The 22,404-nt window shown below is 41.9% G+C and overlaps 1 protein-coding gene across 23 annotated transcripts in view; it reads right to left on the bottom strand.

The window, feature by feature from the left end:
- CCDC158 (coiled-coil domain containing 158) overlaps positions 1–22,404 on the bottom strand; it is a 1,147,529-nt gene that overhangs the window by 485,969 nt on the left and 639,156 nt on the right. For all 23 annotated transcript variants that reach the window (XR_004536446.1, XR_004536447.1, XM_033914104.1 and 20 more), the window contains one exon: positions 14,290–14,742. Coding sequence is in view for 21 of the 23 variants with exons in the window: in XM_033914104.1 (XP_033769995.1) it covers positions 14,290–14,742 (453 nt within the window). In the remaining 2 variants the exon portion in view is untranslated. The remainder of the gene's footprint in view (positions 1–14,289; positions 14,743–22,404) is intronic.

The raw sequence follows: 22,404 nt of genomic DNA, 5'->3' as shown, positions 1-22,404 counted from the left end.
AGGGTCTTGAGAATGAGAGGGAACTGAGAGAATGCATACAGGAAGAAATTCGTCCATTCCAGTAAGAAAGCATCTGCCTCGAGGCGATGAGGAGAGTATATCCTGGAGCAGTAACTGAGGCAGCTTGTGGTTGTGGGGAGCTGCAAAGAGATCTATCTGAGGTGTTCCCCACTGTGAAAAAATGTGATGAAGGGGCGAGGAATGGAGTGTCCATTCGTGAAGTTGCAGAAGACAACTCAAGTTGTCCGCCAAGCAATTGTTCGCCCCTTGAATGTAGACAGCTTTGAGGAAGGTGTTGTGACGGATTGCCCAGTTCCAAACCTTCAGAACTTCTTGACAAAGGGAGGAAAATCCCATCCCTCCCTGTTTGTTTACATAGTACATGGTGACTTGGTTATCCGTCCGAATGAAGACTACCTGGTCATGAAGAAAATGTTTAAAAGCTTTGAGAGCATTGAAGATCGCTCTGAGTTCCAACAGATTGATATGGTACTGAAAATCCATACTGGTCCAGTGGTCTTGAGTACGGAGACCATCGAGATGAGTGCCTCAAGCGTAGGTCGAAGAATGTTGTGAGGACCTTCTGATGAGTGGGCGTTTGAACCAGTAAGCCTCTGGAGAGATTGGAAGAGAGCATCCACCAGCGGAGAGACTGTCTCAAGGAAGGAATGACTGCAATGTGTCGAGAAAGTGGGTCGCAAGCCTGCATCCACTGAGATGCCAGGGTCCACTGAGGAATTCTGAGGTGAAGTCTGGCAAAAGGAGTCACGTGTACTGTGGAGGCCATGTGACGTAGTAGTACCATCATGTATCTCGCTGAGATAGAAGAGCGGGAAGACACTGCATGACAGAGTTGAAGGAGAGCTTCCAGATGTTGTTGCGGAAGGAATGTTCTGAGTTGGATAGTGTTCAGGACAACTCCTATGAATTGTAGATTCTGAGAGGGCTGAAGTTGTGATTTGGGAAAGTTGATTTTGAATCCCAAACTTTGAAGGAACCACGTAGTCTGTTGGGTCGCTACAATAACCCCCTGAGGTGTTGAATCTTTGATGAGCCAGTCGTTTAGGTAGGGAAATACCTGAAGACCATGGTTCCCTAGAGCTGCTGCTACCACTACCAAGCACTTGGTGAACACTCTGGGAGATGAAGCCAGGCCAAAGGGCAGCACTCTGTATTGATAATGCAGATTCCCCATCCAAAATCTGAGGAATTGATGGGAAGCCGGATGAATGGGAATATGAGTATAGGCCTCCTTGAGATCCAGAGAGCATAACCAGTTGTTCTGATCCAGAAGGGGATAAAGGGGCGCCAGGGACAACATTCAAAATTTTTCTTTGACTAAAAATTTATTGAGAGCCCTGAGATCCAGAATGGGTTGCAGATTGCCCGTCTTCTTCGGAACAAGGAAGTAACCGGAGTAAAAATCCCTGTTCTGCTGTTCCAAAGGAACCGGTTCAATGGCATGGAGATAAAGCAGAGCTTGAGCTTCCTGAAGAAGAAGAAGGGAGGTCTAGGATGGACTGGGAGGATACTCTCTTGGAGGAAGCTCTGGTGGAACCTGAGTGAAATGAAGAGAGTATCCTTCCCTGATGATTGACAGCACCCAGAGGTCGGATGTAATGGTCTTCCACTGGTGGTAAAAATGATGGAGAGGTCCTCCAATGGGGGGGAAGATAGGTCAGAGACAGAACTGTGGAGGTTATGCTCTGTTTTAAACAGTCAAAAAGGCTGTGTAGCCATAGGTGCAGCAGAAGGTTGAGATTTCTGTTGCTTCTGATTCAGCTGTTTTTAGAGAGGACGACGAGTGTAAGGAGCCGCTCTCGGAGCAAAACACCTCTGGAAAATTGGAGGAGGGCATGCAGGCTTGGCAGGAGCTGGCTTAGGCTTTGGTCTGACAATAGAAGCAAAAGATTTTTCATGTTCAGACAATTTCTTGGTGGCTGCCTTGATAGATTCATCGAAGAGGTCATTGCTTGCACAAGGAATATTAGCTAAGCGGTCCTGAAGATTAGGGTCCATGTCAATGGTGTGAAGCCAGGCTAGGCGGCACATTGCTACAGAACAAGCAGTTACCCTGGCAGACAGCTCAAAGGCATCATAAGAAGACTGAAGAAGATGTAATCTGAGTTGTGACAGAGTAGCTTTGACTTCTTGAAACTCGAACTGCTTTTGAGTATCTATATAGCTGAGAAATTTTGGAAGGAGATCAATGAGGAACTTGAAATAAGTGATAAAATTAAAATTGTAATTGAGGACTTTGGAGGACATCATGGCGTCCAAACTTGTCCATGGTTTTCCCTTCCCTTCCAGGAGGAACGGTAGCATAAACCTTGGAAGGATGGGATCTTTTCAAGGAGGACTCCACAAGCAGGGACTGGTGAGATAACTGTGAATTCTCAAATCCTTTGCAATGTAGAGTTTTATACCTGGAGTCCAACTTGTCTGGGACAGCAGGAATAGCATAAGGAGTCTCCAGGCATCGTGTAAAAGTCTGAGACAAAAGCTTGTGAAGAGGAAGCTTAAGTGACTCTGCAGGAGGTTGAGGAAGATGCATGACTTTGAGATACTCCTTAGAGTATTTAGAACCAACATCAAATTGAAGGTCCAGGTCTGCAGCCATCTAACGAAGAAAAGAAGAGAAAAATAGCTGATCTGATAATGCCTTGCCATAAAGAACTGGTTGACTTAGGGCTTGTGACCGCTCTGAATTATCTACCAGATCTATGCCCAGGCCTCTGCAATGGCCTAGAGCCATCTCTTTACATTACATTACATTACATTAGTGATTTCTATTCCGCTTGTGCCTTGCGGTTCTAAGCGGATTACATTAGAAGATGGCTGGACATTTCCAGGCGATGACAATACAATTATTTGTATAACTTTACAAACTTTGCAAACCTAACTTTACTTAACTTTTCGTACATAACTTTACATAACTTTACGTACATAACTTTACATAACTTTACGTGGAGTTACTTTGTGTTACTTTACATTGTCCTTACCGTGCTTGCATAACTTGCATTAAGTTTACATAATTTATCTTACATAATTTATCTTACATAACTTTACAAGACTTTACGTAGAGTTATTTTATGTTATTTTACCTTATTATTCCAGTACATTGCATAACTTACATTACATGATATTACAAAGCATAACCTTATGTTATATTACAACGCATAACCTTATGTTACTTTACATAATATTACAACGCATAATCTTATGTTACCAAAAAATCGTCTGTTCCTAGGTTGCTATATCTGATTTTTTCGGTATTTGGGGAGACTGTGTTTCTAGATATGAATTGGCTTTACGCCCGATGCAGCTAGATTAGATGTTGCCTATGGGGACGAAGTTGCAGTTGGTTGTGAGTTGCAGTAGGTTATGAAGGGAGAGAAGATGATGGTAGATTATAATATTGGGATGTGTTTTTTGAATAGTATGGTTTTTATATCTTTTCGAAACGCTTTGTAGTCCGTAGTTGTGGTCAGCAGCTTGGATATGGTGGGGTCAATTTTCGCGGCCTGTGTAGCAAGTAGGTTGTCATATAGCTTTTTGCGTTTTGTGCCTTTGAGTGAGGGGTAGGTGAATGGAGTCTGGGTTCTCCTTACTCTGGTTGAGAGGTTTCGGGTTAGGCAGCTGTTTAGGTAGAGAGGTGCTGTTCCGTTTAGTGCTTTGAATAATAAACAGTATAGTTTGAATTGAGTTCTTGCTTGTATCGGTAGCCAGTGTGAGTCGAGATAGGCATTAGTGATGTGATCGTATTTTCCTAGCGAGTAGATAAGTCTGAGTGCTGTGTTCTGTACTGTCTGTAATTGTTTGGTCATGTAAGCGGGGCAGGGTAGATAAAGGCTGTTGCAGTAGTCTACAAGTCCTAGTACAAGTGATTGGACTAAGATCCTGTATTGAATTTTGTCAAAGAATTTTCTTATTTTTCGCAGGTTGCGCATGGTGTAGAAGGCTTTTTGGATGGTTTTGTTAGTATGAGTCTGCATTGTGCATCTCCTGTCTATTGTTACTCCCAGGATTTTGAGTGCTGACTGTATTGGGTATGTGATTGCATTTGTCGTCAGATCAGTTAAGGTAGGTTCTTTGTCTTTTTCTAGCAGCAGGAATTTGGTTTTATCCGTGTTCAGTTTCAGTTTGTGGTTGGTCATCCATGTTTCTACCGTTTCCAGAGTTATTTTCAGTCGTCCTGATGAGTTGGGGTCTTGGGTATTGAAGGGGAGAAGGATTGTTATGTCGTCTGCGTAGCTGAATGAGACTATATTTAGGGAGTCTAGAGTGGTGCCCAGTGAGGATACGTAGAGGTTGAAAAGTATGGGTGATAATGGAGATCCTTGTGGTACTCCACAGGGGTTTGACCAAGGGTCAGATATGTGGTCTTTTGTCTTTACTTTATAAGTTCTAGTTTTTAGAAAGCCTTGGAACCAGTTGAGTACCAAACCTGTGATCCCTATGGCGTCTAGTATCTGGAGTAGTATGTTGTGATCCACTAGGTCGAAAGCTGCTGAAAGATCTAGTTGGATAAGTAGTATCCTGTTCCCTTTGCTGAGGTGTTGGTGGGCTATATCCATTAGAGATACAAGTAGTGTCTCTGTGCTGTGGTTTTTTCTGAAACCTGATTGTGATGGGTGTAGTATGTTGTGGTCTTCTAAGTAGTTGGTGAGGTATTGTGCTACAAGACCTTCTTGTAGTTTGATATATAATGGGATTGAAGCGATGGGTCTGTGGTTGGCTGGATTATTGTTTGGAGCTTTGGGATCTTTCGGTATGGGGGTGATAATAATCTCGCCTAGTTCAGGTGGGAAGTGACCATCTGTGAGCGTGGATTGTAGCCAGTTCATGAGGTTAGCTTTGAACTTGATGGATGCGGTTGTTAGCAGGTACGATGGGCAGCTGTTTAGGTCACAAGAAGTTTTACTATATTTGTTGTATAGTCGAGTCATGTCGTTCCATTGTATTTTGGGGAAGTTAGTCCACGTTCTGTCAGCTACTAAGGCTTCATCTATTGTTGGTGTTGTTATAATCTCATCGAGGAGGGTTAATGAATTGTTGAATGTGGATCTGATATTGGTGATTTTGTGCTTGAAGTAGTCTGCTAATTGGTGAGCTGAAGGAGATTGGTTTCCTTGAGTAGCTAGGAAAGGTTTGGTGTCTGTGAGTTTTCTTACAATATTGAAGAGTATTTTTGAGTCTGGGTTTTCAGTGCCTATTAGTTTGGAATAGTATGCTTTCCTTTTTTCCTTTAGTTTGATGTTATATTGTTTGATTTGGATTCTCCATGCTACTTTTGTTTGGTCTTGTTTCTGTTTTTTCCATATTCTTTCGAGGTGTCTGCATTGTCTTTTTAAATGGAGAAGTTCAGCGTCGAACCATTTGTCTGAAGGTCTACAGATTTTGTTTTTTGTTTTTATTGGTGCTAGCTCGTTCAAAGTAGCTTCGCTAATGGTACGCCAGTGAGTTACAAATTCTTTGGGGTTGATTTGGTCGAATGCTGGATCTACCTTCTCCCAAAATGTAGTAGGATTGATTTTCTGTCGTGTGTTGATGTGGATTTTTTGGGGTGCGGGTTTGTGGTTGTTTTGAGCCCAGTTTATGGTGAAAGTGTATTTGTAGTGGTCTGACCAGAGGGAGGGGTGCCATATACCGTTGGATGTGTGTATGTTTTGAGTGTCAAGATTATGGGTCGTGAATGCTGCAATGTCCAGTTGGTGGCCTTTTTCGTGTGTGGGTTCGGGGTTAAGTATCTGATAGGATAGGGTATCGAGATATGAGAGTATTCCCTCTACTTGTTTGGAGGAGTGGTCTTCTAGATGGAGATTTAAGTCTCCGAGGAGTAAGTTGTGGGTGGAAGTTAGTGAATTCTGGAGAATGAATTCTTCGAGTTCTTGTTTTGATGTGGACCATTTCCCTGGTGTGACATAGCATAGAATGCAGGTCAGGTTTCCAGAGAGAGTGTTATCTGAGAGTTGACATGCTAGAAGGTCCAGGTGAGGGGATGAGTTCTTGGCTAGGACTTTTAAGTTAAAGTTGTTTTTTACTATGATGGCTAACCCTCCCCCTCGTTTGTTTTCTCGACAGACAAGCTCTAGTTTATATCCTTTTGGGCAGAGATCTATTATGCTTGGGTCGGAGCTTCAGGGGGAGCGCTCTGGACATTGTGTTGTTAAGAAGGTTGAAGTGGAACGAAGACTGGAGACTTGGCTATGTCTGGGTCCTCAGAATCACTGTGTGGATTCCTAGAAGGATCTCTCAGAGGTGGCTTCTTTAGGACTGAAGGAATGCTCCTGAAGGTGGCTCCTGAAGGACTACCGAAGCACCTGAAATCATGAAAATCAGTCTGCCTGGAGCCTCTAGCGATTCGTGGTCTGCTGTCAAGTAGAGATTTTGGCCGACGATCAGCCACGTTTGTCTTGAGATCGTCCAGTCCTTCTCAGATCAACATTTGACCCTTGAAAGAAAGACTGCTGAGGGTACACTTGGAGGTGGAACTTTGAGCCCATTGCCTGATCCAGAGCATTCTGCGGCTGAGATCGGAGAAGCGGAAACATTGCTCGTGACTCTAATGATGTCATATTGCATCGGCTACATAATCCACACCATCCACTAGGAGCTGGGACAAAAGAGGTCCTCTGCTAGCTCAGGACTCTGCAATCTGGGATGAGAAGGCGCATGACACAAAGGGTGCTGCTGCAGATGCTTTGATTCACAAGGCCAGCACTTCAAAATACATTAAAAAGATCACAGCCAATTTGCCAGATTAGCTAAATTTGAATACCATGCCTCCCGCACTCGTCAGGGACATGTGCATGGTAACCTGCACTACTAAGCTGGGCTGAGAGAACTGCTGACACCCCTATGCTATCAGATACAGCCAAGCCATTGTCATAGCTACTGTGAGGGACCCTTTATGAGCATCCTAATGCTAAGGGACCAATATCATTATACCAGGATGCCAGGAAAACGCATAAGACTGGACTCTTAATCTGCTCACTATAGAGAAGAGCATCCATGCCCTATTCTACTTGAATAGCAGACTTCCTTGAAAGATTTAAAGAGGTACTTTGTCTTGAGGCGCAGACTGACATCCCACTTTGATTCTATCATCGCAGCCTCCGAGATCTTCAGCTGGACTATGATTACTCAAAACCTACACTACGCTGGTCAGATTTGAGTGTATCGCTACCAGAGGGAATGATTCAACAGTATATTCATAAGATGTCTCACTTACATTTACCAGTTACCTTCTGGGAAATTAGTTATAAACTGGCTCTACGTCTGTATAGCTTGCTGGCGTGTGCTCAAAAAATGGCCTTATGTCCAGACTCTGCGTGCCCGAAGTGTAATCATCCTACTGCCACTTTAGGCCACATGCTTTATTCCTGCACAATTATACATAGTTTTTGGAAGAGGATTTTACAACACATTTCTGAAATCTGGCAGGTGAGATGTATACTAACCCCATTGCTATTATTTGTCAGGTGTACAGTGGTTGCCCCAGTACCTAAAGGTTTAAGAGCTTTACACAAAATTGCTTTTCTCATGGGAGTCAAATCTATTTTGTTACACTGGATAATCCCTGAATCTCCTTCGCTGGCTCAGTGGAGGGCTCTCCTTATTCAATATTTGCAGCTGTAAGGAATACGGGTTCCTGATTTGGACACTCCTACAGGGAGACAGCCGCAGTCTATGTGGGAACCATTTTGGAATTCCATGACCCCAATGGCCAGGAGTAGAATCTGTGATTACCCTGAGTGGATTAGATTATTCTTATTAATTCTGTACTTCTTGTCAGTTATACCAGAGTGATAGCTTATCTCTCAGGAGAAATGGAGGGGGGGAAGGGATGGGTGGGGAACAGAAACTTTGAAAATGAATGAGTGTCTCTTTCCAGTTCTGCTTGTACCTGCAGCACTTTCATAGCAAGTGTTATACTTTTTCTGTACTGTTCTGCGGTGCTATTGCTCAATAAAATAGGTTACAAAACACTATAGAGAAGGGAGCATAGGGAACCTACTGGGAGACTAAAGAAACTCCTGCAAAGAATCTATAATCACATCCAACAGAGCTGAAGGTCTGAGCAGTCAGCTGACAGTTGTGGCTATCTGGTGCACACACGCCTGCAACCCTGGAGCTCCCCACAGGGAGGATTCGCTCTGTGACCACAAAAGCATAGCAAAAGATATTTCATCCTCTGAGATTCCCTCAGAAAGGCCCACCAAAATCTGGCTTGCCTCTGAACTTGAGGCAGATACGCTCTGGGAATTCCAACCTCCGCATGCTCCTCCTTGTATGCTACCAGACTTTCCATGTGGAATTCAGCCATTCTGAAAGGCTCTCTTCACCAGATGAAAAATTCCAGAGAAAATCTGGTATTAGGCAGCATGGCATCTCCTTTAGAGGACTCTAGCTTGTGTCTCTGGGCTCTATGGCCTCTGCGCCTTGGTGTTCAGGATGACCACCATTCTGGGGGCTCTTAAAGGAAATTAGCCCCAATCAACAGGCTGTCCATTTGTTTCTTGGCCTCAAAGGGGAGGCTAAACCGACCACTCCTGCCCCCTTCATGTGCTGCACAGCATATGGTACAAGGATGCTCTTCAGGTGCCCATCTAGCATAAACCTGGCATGAATTAGGGGTAAAGGAGCCTGAGGACTCCATCCTCGGTAGTTTTGAGGCAAAACAAGATGATTTGGAGCTCCTAAAGATCTTAAAAAAAAAAAAATTGGGACAGAGATCAAGATGGAGTCAAGGACGGACGCCTACGAGAGACGTGCTCTTCATTTTGCTGTTGACAGCGTTTGTGGTGAATCTTTCTCTGTTTGTCATGGGAAAGAGGAAAGAGGAAAGGAACCCCTCCCCCCCGCCCTAACCCTCCGGTGAGCAGAACCTCCCAGCGACTTGTTCAAACAACATTACCGAGCGCTTTTCTTCGTTTGGGTGAGGACATCTGACCTACTATGGGGGAGAGCCGGGATTCTACTGGCGATCTCAGCGCTGCTTTGAGCCGGGTATCGCTTACCCCAGAACAACAACTGGTTCCTCTCCAACCCAGAAGCAAATCGGTGCAAGGAGCTGTTGCTGCTCTGTCGCCCCAGGAGGGAAGGATAGATCCCAGCATGGGAGGGATGCCTACACTGGATTCAAAGGAAGAAAGAGCAGGTGGTTTTGATCTACAGACTCCAGGCACCATGGAAGGAAAGGTGAGAGGAGCTTCAGGAGGGATTTCTATCAATTTTGGGGAGTTGAAGAAACCAGAAAAAGTGGATATGGAGGCACTATGGCAGGCCATATCTGTCATGGATTCCAACCTTAAATTGACTTTATTTACCTTTAAGACAGATTATGGAACTATATTTTCCAAGGTGGAGCAACTATCTAATTTGACTGAAAAGTTGGAAAAACATGGATTTGGAAATGATTATAGATCGAACTTATACTGCACGTATGATGGAGAACTTTGAAAATCAATTAAGGAAAAACAATTTAAGATTTTTAAATTTTCCTAAGGGCTCCCTTTTCCAAGGTGCGCTAGCATTTTTAGCACACGCAGGAAATTACCGCATGCTACACTGCACACTATGCTACTAGAACTAACGCCAGCTCAATGCTGGCGTTAAGATCTAGCGCACGCACTATTCAGTGCATTAAAGCTCTAGCGCACCTTAGTAAAAGGAACCCCAAGTATACCATCATATCTCCAGTTGAGATGGCCAGAAAATATTTCCAAGAGGTCTTAGCCATTCCACCTGAGAATATACCTCCAATTGTGAGAGCTTATTACTTAAATATCAAGAGACATCAAAGCAAATCTACTCCGGTAGATACGCCTCTAGATAAAGTTGTGGGAGAGAATTTATCTTCAAATTTGGAAAGCTCTCTTGAGATGGTGACTGATAGAACAACCATGTTGTTTACTCTTGCCTTGGAAAGTGATATGGAATTTATTCTTCAAATGTATTTCCAGCATCTTAATAATCAGTTTTTAGGCTCTAATGTTCGAATATTTCTAGATTTAGCTCAGAAAACCCAGAGGCATAGAAAGTAATTCTTGGTTTTGAAACCAAGAGCCCTAGCTCTGGGGGGCGACATTTCTTGTGAAATTTCCTGCAAAATGGTATTTGTCTTATTGTAATAAGAACTTTCTTTTTTTCGAGACTAAGCAATTCTTAGAATTTGTTCAATCAAAGGAAAGGCTGGTAACCATGTCAGGTGAAGTTTGACCTTCTATACAACTGTAGGTTGGCTTGCCCATTGCCGCTACTCTAAATTGTTATTTTATTTCTTTCTTAAGTAATTTCTTTTCTTGATCTTTCACAAAAAGTTGTGGACTAAATAAGAGCTTTATTTTTCATTGTTTAGTATTGCTTATAGATTTCCTTGATCTGTAATCAAGTTGTAAAATGCTTGTATGTAATAAATTTAAATTCAATAAATTTAAAAAAAAGAAAAAGAATTGGGAAATCCAAGATGGCCACTGCATCAACATTTTGGCGTAAAAAAAGGCTCCAAGATGCTAAAATAAAATGAAATAACTAGCAATTTTAGGATTTTAGAAGTGGGGGAATATGAGGGAACCGGCAGAAATCTTTAAAAACAAGATTTACAGATCATAGAATTAGGCGCTGATAAAAATCAGTGTTCAGCACTACCTCATAAAGAGGTACACTGACAAAAGCGCGCAGGACATTGGCGTGCCGACAAGCGTGTGCCGACAGTGCGCAGGATGAATGCACGCCACCGGTTCTGCCGCTTTTATGCATTACCATTAGCATTCTGAGGAGGGTTGGGGGGAACTCCCAGTACACTTAGAACTGGTCACGCTCACATTGGGGAGGGGGTTTGGGAGGGTGAACCCCCCCCAGTACACTGAAAACTTCCGTTCTCTCGCTGTTCAGGAATTTTCAGTGTAGTGTGTGTGTGTGTGTGGGGGGGTTACCACACACACATATCCCCAGTGGGAGCGCAAGCAGTTATAAGTGTAGTGGGAGGGTTCCCCCCACACCTTCCCTCAGAACAGTATGCGTAAAAGCAGCAGAACCGGCGGTGCGCATTCATCCTACACGCAGATGTCGGTGTGCGATTGTCAGCGTGCCAATGTCTGACGTGCTTTTGACGTGCTTTTCAGCTGATGAACTTTTCATTGTTAGTACATAAGGTATGGTTAGCAAGGAATTGCACTTGCACTTTAAATTATAGGACTTCTAATAACGGTGTACTAGCAATGATCTGTATTTGCACTTCATATTGATACTTACAATTATAGTTATATTGTCATTTATGGTTGGTCAGTAATGACCTGCATTTGCACTTTCTATTGATACTCTTATGCATATTTATATTGCTATTTATGGTGCTACAGGCTGCAATCCCACTTCTAGTTTAGTTCAATAGGACTTTTATTAGGGACCTTTAGTGGGATTTCTTTGCATTTGCACTTTATGCCTCATTCTTGCCATAGATTTTGCATTTGCACTTTATGCCTTATTCTTGCCACAGATTGTGCATTTGCATTTGCACTTTATGCCTCATTCTTGCCATAGATTTTGTGTTTTATGAAGCACCTTGCACTCTGCATTTTTTCTTCCCTTTTTAATTATTTATTAGGTATTTATTTACTTATTCTTTTTATTTGCACATTCACACACAGACACTATTATATTATATTTTATATGTATATTTATAGTATTTATTATATTTATTGTTGTATGTATTAGCAAAGATTTTGTCCACATGGTGTGCTTACAGGCAGAGTGTATATGTTATGTCCTTTTAACCCCTTCTCCCTGGTGTTATAAAAGTCTATTTGGTTTTGGAAGGGTGTGATATTTTGCACATATCTTTTTGGTATATATGGACTACATGATGTATGAGGCTACTCTCATTTAGACTTCGGTCTGGTGCTGGTCACCTTTTGAGATATTGCCTGAGCCAGAGGTCTACGTTCATTCAACAACGAAGGGCTTATACTGATATCCATTATTTATTCATTTATTTATTTATTTATTCATTTCATTCATTCGTAGTTTTGCCCCATTCCCTTAGACTTTTTTTTCCCCAGGGATTAGGTGTATTAGCCAATTTTGGATTATTCTTATAGTGCTTTTGACATGACACCCATAAAGAATACTCTGGGATGAGCACTCTTTATAGAATTGTGTAGAGCACTAATTCCCCTGCCCAACTTGGTCATGAGGATTTACAGTACATCAGCTGAAACCTAGTATAAATCCTGGTGCATACGCTGAGTGTGCTTCCACTGAATTCTATAACACAGCACTGAAATTTTTGGAATGCTCCTGACCTACTCACACCCCTCCAATGGCCATGTCCCCATTTGGGTTACACAGTATGGGAGTTGTGTGGCCTGTGTTACAGAATAGTGTGTAGCAAGATGTATGTACAAATCCCAATTTATACCAATTGTTAGCATCCAATTATTGAATGTTAATTGCCTGTTGATCAGCTGAGTTGTGCATACAACTCAGGATCGTGCCTAATTTTTGGTGTGTAACTTTCAATGACCATTATAGGATCTGAGAGATAATGTGTGCTGAAAGCTATGAAAGACAGATACTGGTCTATCATTCACCCAGTTTCTCACTTGTAATCATCATATTCTATAATAATAAAAAAAGATTCTATAAATAAATAAAAAAAGATTATATAATAATAAAAGATTCTATAATAATAAAAAAAGGATTATGGCACCCTGAGCCAATTTTGATGGAGGTGCTCCAGGCCAAAAGTTTAAGTTTTCTCCCCTTATCTCTCCAGTCCCTAGTCTGGCATTGCTCCTTCTCCTCTCTCCCTCTTCCTTCCCCCCCCCCAGCCCTCTAAACTTTACCTTTCTTGTTGGTAGCAATAGCATGCATAGCAAACAGCTTTCAAGTAGCCCTGGATCTTCCCTCTTGCTGTGCATGTTGTTGCTACTGGCAAGCAAGGTAATGTTAGAGGGTTCTGGAATAAAAGAGAGAAAGAGAGATAGAGATAGAGATAGAGATATAGAGATGCCGGACTAGGGGCTGAAGAGAGAAGGGGGAGACAGCTTTGGACCAGGTAAAGCACTGGCAGTAAGCTCAAAGACCAGGGAATGTGGTTCCATGTATCTCCGGTGCCCTGGGCCAGGGGTCTATGACAATTGGTAAGATGAAATTGGTAGGAAGACAATTCATAGGATACGACAATTGGTAGGAACATCCTACCAACTATCCTACCTCTTACATCTACCAATTGTCAGAAATAGGAAGCTGATCCTTGCCCACCCCCCCACATGAAGCAGCTACTTGGTGGCATGGGGGGGTCTTGCCCCCCAAACCCTCTGAAGAAACAGCAGCTTGGCAGCAACCCCTCTGGAAGTCCCTTCCAACCCCCTGGAAGAAGAAGCTTCCCCCCCCCCCCCCAGAAGAAGAAGCAGTGCATAGGCCTACTCCTCTTCCTCCTCCTGCACAGTTGTTCACATATCTGCAGGCAGCGGCTGACCCATAAAACAACAGCAGGAGGGATGTTCACTCCTTCCTTCTGGAATCCCACCACCCAAAGATCACCGGTAGGAGGGATGCCCACTCCCTAAGGGATCTGGTCCATCGGAGTCTTAGACCAATCCCAGTGCATCCCAAAATGTACTGAGAGACCTAAGATTCTGGTTGGCCCAGGCACCTAAGGCCCCTCCCAGGATGCACTGAGAATGGGAAAGCCCACCATTCTGTGGAGAAATAGGTATAGGGAGGGTGTCCGGGTGGACTAGGGATTATCGGGGTGGGGCATGTCTTTAGGGGGGTGTTCCAGCAGGAGGGAGTGGGCATCCCTCATGCCGGTAATCTTGGGGGTGGAGGGGCTCTTCAGAGGTTCCAGCATGAGGGACTGGGCATCCCTTGTACCAGCTGACTTCACAGCTGGAGAGTTTCCTGCAGTGGTCGCTGAGCTGGTTATGTCAGGGAGATTCCCATGACATGGACGCCGGTTAGAGAATCGGGGTGGTTAGGCGGGGTTAGGCGTCTGTCCATAAGGACAGACACAATTCTATATAGGATGCCAGTGTGCGATTCTGAGACTGGCGTCTGATACAGAATTTCTCCCTAGGTGTAGATGTCTGTGAATAATTTCTGAGGGCAATTCTCAGCATAGAAGGACAGACATACTTGGTCTTTAAAAATCTAGCCATCTATAAAGAGAAATCCTTTAAAATATTTGCACAGTTATAAGATTACCCTTCAAAAATAAGCTAAAGATCTAATGCACACTCATAGACAATGAGGGAAAAAAAGATATATATATACTCTACCAACCTTAAGTTCTTCCAGTTCACGTTTTCTGTAATCTACTTCTTTCACAAGTTTTGTATTTTCCAGCTGCATAGCACAAGAAGATTTACTGTTTCGTTCGATCATCTGTGCCATGTCATCAGCTTGTTTCTGGAGACTGCAGAGTTTTTTGTCCTTTTCAGCTAATTGCAGTTTCAGAGTATCAGCTTCTTCACATGCTTCTCTCAATTGCGCAATATCTTTTTTCAACAGCGCGAAGTCATCATCAGTACTGTCTACACAGGAGGCCTCACTGATTCTCTTTTCTTTCATGAAAGAGTTCAAATCATTAATGGTTTTCTTAGAAGTTTCCAGGTCCCTTTTCCTGGCTATGAGTTCATCATTCGTTTTGGAGAGCAAATCTTTTGTTGAATTTAGCTGAGCAGTAAGGCGTGCAGCTTTCTGTAAGGCCTCGTGCTTTTCATGAATAACAGTCTTCTACAAGAAAAAAATAAATCCTTATATGTATCAAAAAACTAGATAACAGAGCTTAATAGCTATCATAAAAAAGCACAACCCAGGAAATACATAGAATGTCACCTTGAAAACTCTTACTTAGCCATTTACTAATAGTTCAAGTGTACTAAATGGCATATGTTATTGATCTAAGTGCACACTGTAAATGATTTCTATAGTGTTCAATTTCACTGTGCTGGCACCACAAAATACAATATTAGTACAGTCGACTCCACCTAAGTGCACGTCAGTTATCTGCAGCCTACCACTATGGTCCCGTGGTTTTTTTTTTACATTAAAGTCAATGGATGTAAACTCCAGATAATTGCAATTCTGATAGGCATACAATCCGCTTAGGTGCGCTGATGTTATAGGTCCCACCTCTATTCGTTCATGTTACATTCGCTCCGGTTAAAAGCAATTACGTTCTCACGTTCATGAGCCACGTGTTTCGGATCAGCAGTCTAGGCCTGGCCAGATATTCAAACTTTCGAAACTGCACCTTGGCATCTCGTGGAGAAAAATCTTTGTCTTTGGCTGAACATGTCGATGTCTTAAAGAGACTTGACCACCGGGAGAGACAGGTCTCTACTGCAAAACATTACAACGTTCATCCTAGCCAGATTTCTCAGATTCACAAAAAAAAAAAAACAAGCCATATTGAAAGACTGGCAAAATAACAGCAATCCTACCAGGAAACAGAAAAGAATTGGGAAAGCTGGAGACGTTAAACAGACATTGCTGCAATCGTTTGCTGAAGCTAGAAGTCATCAACTGCCAATCAGTGGGCCTCTACGGATGGAGAAAGCAGCACAGCTATCCGAAGAACTGGGCTTAGAAGAATTCAAAGCAACAAACGGATGGCTGGAGAGGTAGACGGTTCGTAATGGCATTTAATTTAAAAAGCAGCATGGCGAAAAACAAGATGCGGATGAGTATGGTGCAGAAATATGGGTCATGGAAGTGTTGCCATCAGTCATTGGTGGATATGAACCATGCGACGTTTTCAACGCCGATGAGACGGGCCTGTACTGGCATGCCATCCCTAATGGAACATTGGTTTTCAAATGCAGTAAAACTGTTGGCTTCAAGGTGCCAAAGGAGCAATTGCCATTGCTGCTCATTTGCAATATTGGTGTTAGTGAAAAGCTTGAGCCACTGGTGATTGGGAAGAATCGAAATCCTCGGTGCTTCAAAAATATTAAGCACCTGCCTGTTGAATATGAAAGCAACAAAAACACAAGGATGACGGCGACACTGTGGATTGAATGGTTGCAGAACCTTGACAATCTGATGAGAAGGTATAGGAGGCACATTGTAATACTGTGTGATAACTGTTCAGCACATAGCAATGACATAAGACTAACCAACATCAAACTCATGTTTCTGCCACCAAACACGACCTCTTTGATCCAACCAAAGGACCAGAATCATCAACTTCAAACGTCATTACAGGTAGCTCTTCTTAAGATATGTGATGGCAGTGATTGATGCAAGCACAGAATCCAGCCCCCGAGCTGCTAAGCTTGCGGGAAAAATGAGGTGCTCAATTCTCTTCACATGGTATGAGAGGCACGGAGTCAAGTCTCATCATCCACGATTTCAAATTGCTATCAACGAGCGAGCTTCGTTCACACATCTGATGAGACAACTGAAGCTGACACTTCGTCCATTGAACTCCCAGTTGGACTCTCGCCACAAGAGTTTGAGCTGTATGTCACCGTTGACAACGATGTGCCCACATCATCTGACAGCAGTAATTCCAATATCTGTATAGTCATAAAGGACACTGCAGACAACCAAGAGTCTGATGAGGATGGAGATACTGCTGCAGTCATCATGATTAATGAAACACCTGCAGAGAATGTTTCCTTCTCAGAAGCGCTGAAGTCCCTACACATGCTGCATTGTTATCTGGAGATAAATGGATGTCATGACTAAGGACAGTTTTACAGCATCAGTAGTCAGATACACAGCCTGAATCGTGCAATCTGCGTGCAGAAAACAATGACTGATTATTTCAGTAGAATGTTGGTTTAAAAAAAGTTTACAGTGTAAACAGTGCTGTTTCTAAAACTGAACCATGTTAAACTGTGTGTTTTTTGCTGAATAAAAGTTTTGTTGCATTTGACTACAGCGTACTGTGATTTTTCATGACTAAAAAGTGGTACTCCGATTAACTGTATACTCAGTTTAAGCGCACATCACAGTCCGGTCCATAGGCCTTGCACTTAAACAGAGTCGACTGTACTTTAGTATTTAGTGATACATAGGGATATGATATGGCTGTAGAAAAAAAGAGGGCAGATAGAGACATCTGGGTTTTATTTCCATTGAAAGCAATAGAAGTAAAACCTGGATGTCTCAATCCATCTTCCTTTTTCTGGAGCCTAGTGATACAGCAATCTCTCCAAATCTAGACTGGAAGTTCATTCATAAAACTTCAGTTTTATTTAAGATCATTTCACTCAATCTTCCATATAAGAAATCAGAAAACCTAGAAGCTGCTTTAATATCCAGACCTCTCAAGAAAATAAAGCTGTACATCTTCATAATTGTGGTATCTTATACCAAATGATCAAACAATCTCATTGAACGGAATAAATTTAAAAATTTTAACAGTGGTGATAAGACTGACCCTTGCAGAACATCACAACAAAGAAGCCATGTAAAAAAAAAAAAAAAAAAAAAAAAAAAGAAGAGTCTCTGAGAGGTACATATTACATTTTACTTGGAAAAAACAAGATCTAAACCATTTCAAAACAGTATTACTTAGATTCAAATCATACAGGCAATGCTGCTCTCTTTAAACAATTTTTTTAAAGAACATCTGTTTCTGCTGAATATGCTGTCACAAACTCATATTTTCCCATGTGTATTTTACAGAATGCTCTACGATCATGAGCCTTTCATAAAATCGGATATATTGCAAATTTTAAACATCCTAAACTGAAAGTTCTTGATCTAGACATCCTATTCATAATTGGGCTGCATGTGTCATATGTAAATAAAATTATCAGGCAATCTACTGACAGATGGAAATATCTCAAAGATTAATGATATTGTTCACTTTACGGAGTAATAGAGACCTTGACTCAGATGCCAGTAAATTATATCTGAAACAACAAACTCATGCTGGTCTCTGCTATATTAAAGACCTCATTTCTAAGGAGGGAAAGAAACATAGAAACATGATAGCAGATAAAGGCCAAATGGTCCATCCAGTCTGCCCATCCACAGTAACTATTATTTCTTCCTCTCTCTAAGACATCCCATGTGACTATCCCAGGCTTTCTTGAAATCAGACAGTCTCTGTCTCTACCACCTCTACCAGGAGACTGTTCCATGCATCTACCACCCTTTCAGTAAAAAAGTATTTCCTTAGATCACTAACGCTGAAATCGTGGATTGAAGACAAAGTTTTATTTTATTTTTCTTTCCAGCTTATGATTTATCTTTAATCTTATCTATTGTTTTGCCTTTTGTCTTTGTTTTGTTCTATTTCTATCATTTAAATTTCTCCAGAATTCTACTGTTCAACGGCTCCCCCTTCTGCTTCTATTCCTTTCTCTCCTCTCTTCTACCTTCCAAAGTATTTAGATCAATGCTGTCTTGTTAAAATGTTTATTTTATTTTTATTTTTCCTCTAACTCTACTTTTCACTTCTCTATTACCCTCCAGGTACTTTAGTTAGATTGTGAGCCTTCGGGACAGTAAGGGAATTTTTCAAGTACCTTTCTTATTTCTAATCTTAATGTATATTTTCTGTAAACCGCTTAGAACCTAACGGATGTAGCGGTATATAAGAAATAAATTACATTACTCCTGAGCCTATCACCTCTTAACTTCATCCTAGACCCTCTCATTCCAGAGCTTCCTTTCAAATGAAAGAGATTCGACTCATGTACATTTACATTACGTAGGTATTTAAACGTCATTATCATATCTTCCTTCTCCCGCCTTTCCTCCAAAGAATACAGCTTGAGATCTTCAAGTCTGTCCCCATACGCCTTTCCATTCCGTTATGTATCTTGTTTGTTTGTTTTGTCTGTTTGTTTTTAACCCACTTCAATGATGTACAATGAATTCTTGATCTATCTTATATTTTAATGTTACTCGCTTAGTATGTAATAAGCGATTTATCAAATTTTAATAAACTTGAAACTTGAAGACCATGCACCATTTTAGTAGCCTTCCTCTGGACCGACTCCATCCTTTTTATATCTTTTAAAGGTGCGACCTCCAGAATTGTACACAATATTCTAAATTAGGTCTCACCAGAGTCTTATAAAGGGGCATCAATACCTACTTTTTTCTTCTGCTCATACCTCTCCCTATGCACCCTAGCATCCTTCTAGTTTTCGCCTTCACCTTTTCAACCTGTTTGGCCACCTTAAAATCATCACATACAATCACACCCAAATCCCGCTCTTCTGTCGTGCACTTAAGCTCTTCACCCCTAAACTGTAACGTTCCCTTGGGTTTTTGCAGCCCAAATGCATGACCTTGCATTTCTTAGCATTAGATTTTAGCTTCCAAATTTCAGGTCCTTCTTCAAGCTTCGCCAGGTCTTTCTTCATGTTATTCACACCACCCTGGGTATCTACTCTTTTGCAGATTTTGGTATCATCCGCAAAGAGGCAAATCTTACCTGACAGTCCTGCAGCAATATCGTTTATAAAAATGTTAAAAAGAATAGGCCCAAGAACAGAACCTTGAGGCACACCACTGGTAACATCCCTTTCCTCAGAGCGATCTCCATTAATCAATACCCTCTGTCGCCTTACACATAACCAGTTCTTGACCAAGCCCATCACTTTGGGACCCATTCCGAGAGTATTCAGTTTATTTATTAGACATCTCTGTGGAACACTGTCAAAGGCTTTGCTAAAATCTAAATATATCATATCTAGCACTCTCCCTTTATCCAATACTCTGGTCACCCAGTCAAAGAAATTGATCAGATTTGTCTGACAAGACCTACCTCTAGTGAATCCATGTTGCCTGTGGTCCTGTAATCCACAGGATTCCAGAAACTTCACCATTTCCTGTTTTAAAAAAGTGTTTCCATTAATTTGCTTACAACAGAAGTTAGACTTACTGGCTTGTAATTCCCTACTTCTTCCACTTTTGTAGCGAGGGACCACATTCACTCTTCTCCAGTTCTCCGGTACTACTCCTGACTCTAGAGACTCAATGAAAAGGTCAGTCAGCGGAGGTACCAGTACTTCCCTATGTTGCTTTAGCACCCTCAGATGTACGCCATCTGGCTCTATCACTTTGTCTACCTTCAATTTAGCTAGCTCCTCATGAACACAACCCTCTGAAAATCGATCATGGTCTACCACACCTCCATCCCTATTCATGTTTGTCTTCTGCAGTCTGGCTCCCGGCGCTTCAGCCATGAACACAGAACAGAAATATTTGTTAAGCAATTCAGGGCCCTGCCAGTGCCACCAACAGCACCAGTTCTACATCGGGGCAGGCAGCCCCCGCAGCAACACTGTGCCCAGCGCTTTCCCATGGGGTCCTTTGAGGCCGCACAAAAGAACAGGGAAGCCGTGAGGAGGAGCCCAGCCAGTGCCGCTATCAGCACCAGTTCTACATCGAGGCAGCCAGCCCCTGCAGCAACCCGGCGTCCAGCGCCTTCCCGTGGAGGTCCTTCAGGGCCGCACAAAAGAACAGGGAAGCTCTGGTACGCGGCCCGCGGTCACGTGTCCGAAGGGGCATGGCCAAAGGGCAGGACATGCCCTTTTTGAGCCCCTTTGGAGCCCATGAGGAGTTGGGAGGCCACTATCTTCTCCTTCTACCATGAGTAAAAGGAAAGCGAAAATTACTTCGTTGGTTCCAGGTACGGGTCCTATGGATCGTCATCTCATGGCTTTGATTTTACCATGTATTTGTGATTTTATTGCCTTTGTAAAACGCTTTGTAATCTGAAAAGCGTTTAATCAAATATCATAATAAACTTGAAACTTGAAACTTGAAGAGCAGGTAACTTTAGATACACAGTCTGCTTCCCTCTCCTCTGGGGAACTGTCACCACCACCTCAGCCATTAAGCCTTGGAAGAGTAGAAACTCCCTCTAAGACTGAGGATGTAGCCTCTTCATCACAAATTTTTGATATAGCTGGACTTAATGTCTTAGAGCAAATTGGAGTGAAGGGAACAAAAAGCTTGACTCCTGTACAAATGGTTACAGAGCCAAATCCTAATGTTCTCCTTAAAGATAAAGATATCACTTTAAATGATATATGGTTAGCTGTTAACAGAACTGAGTCTTCATTGCAAACTACAGTTTTAAAATTGTGCCAATTTTCCTCAGACACAACTGTAAAAATGAATGAACATGAAACTTGTATAGCAGAGCTAGGAAATAAGGTAGAGAAATTAGAAAAATCTGTGGGTAGTTTATAGAGTACTGTTACTTCTAATATTAAAGATAGTTTATTGCTTCATGCCAAACTAGAAAAAAAATGGAGAATTGTATGAGAGCTAAGAAACTTCGTTTTTTAAATTTCCCTATCACACCTTATCTATCTCCTTTGGAGCTCTTGAGAATGTACTTGCGGGAGAGTTTGCAATATACTAAAGTAGATACCTTTGAGCCTGATAATCTCTATTACATTCCGAGGGCTTCTAGGGAGGTGGTAGATGAAGGGGAAATAGATAAACTATCCTCATCAGACAGTTTGGATTTATCTGTTTCTTGAGTCATCTAAAGACACAATAATAAAACGTGCTACTTTGTTGGTGGTATTTAAATCAGAACTAGAAAAGCAAGCTATTTTAAAGCTGTATTTTGTGAAGAAACAAATTTTGTTTTGCGGCCAAGTTTCTATTTTTCCTGATGTATCTAAGCAGACTCAGTTAAAGAGGAAGCAATTTCTACTGCTTAAGCCTAGGGTTTTAGCAGTGGGTGCAACCTTTTTTCTAAAATTTCCTTGAAAATGCCTTATATCATATGCAAGTGGTAATATGTGTTTCTAGACCCAGTCCAGTTGGAAGACTTTCTTAAGGATAAACCAATACAAGGAATTTCTTGATTTACTTTCACAAGTCTGGGAGGATGTTTAGGTGACATTTAAAAGTGTGCCACATGTTAGATATCTTGGTTTAGTTATTTTTTCCTATGCGACAGCACTAACGGAATGAGGATGAAGGCATAGAGTAGTTGGAAGAAGTAGTTTCACTTTTTAAGTGAAGTAGTTTCTTATTTTCTGGAACTGATTGAGATAGTAGAATGAGGAAGAGTCCACATGTGAGATGTGGTTGGAGAGTGATAGATTTGAGTTAAGTTTAATCCCTAGGCTCTGTACTAGGTCCTTTGCAGTTAGAATGGTTGATTCCCAGTTTAAAGAGGGGTGGTTGTAGGTGCATTTTTCTTTCCTGATCCAAAGTAGTTCTGTTTTTGAGGCATTTAGTTGGAGTTTGTTAACTGTATCCACTTTTTGATTTCAGATAGGCAGTTATGAAGAGTGCCTATAAAAGTTGAAAAAATACATATTTATAAATAAGTCGGAAAGGCGAATTTGCCAAATGCCAATTACGTGTGGAGGTTTTAGAATCTAAAGCCCAGGCGACAACGAAGGCAAACATCCCGCTTTGCCCATCTAGAGCGCGAACTTGAAGATACGCACAATA

The sequence above is a fragment of the Geotrypetes seraphini genome, chromosome 1, assembly GCF_902459505.1.
Source record: "Geotrypetes seraphini chromosome 1, aGeoSer1.1, whole genome shotgun sequence".
In the NCBI taxonomy this organism is placed as follows: domain Eukaryota; kingdom Metazoa; phylum Chordata; class Amphibia; order Gymnophiona; family Dermophiidae; genus Geotrypetes; species Geotrypetes seraphini.
This window is presented reverse-complemented; position numbering and strand designations above follow the sequence as displayed.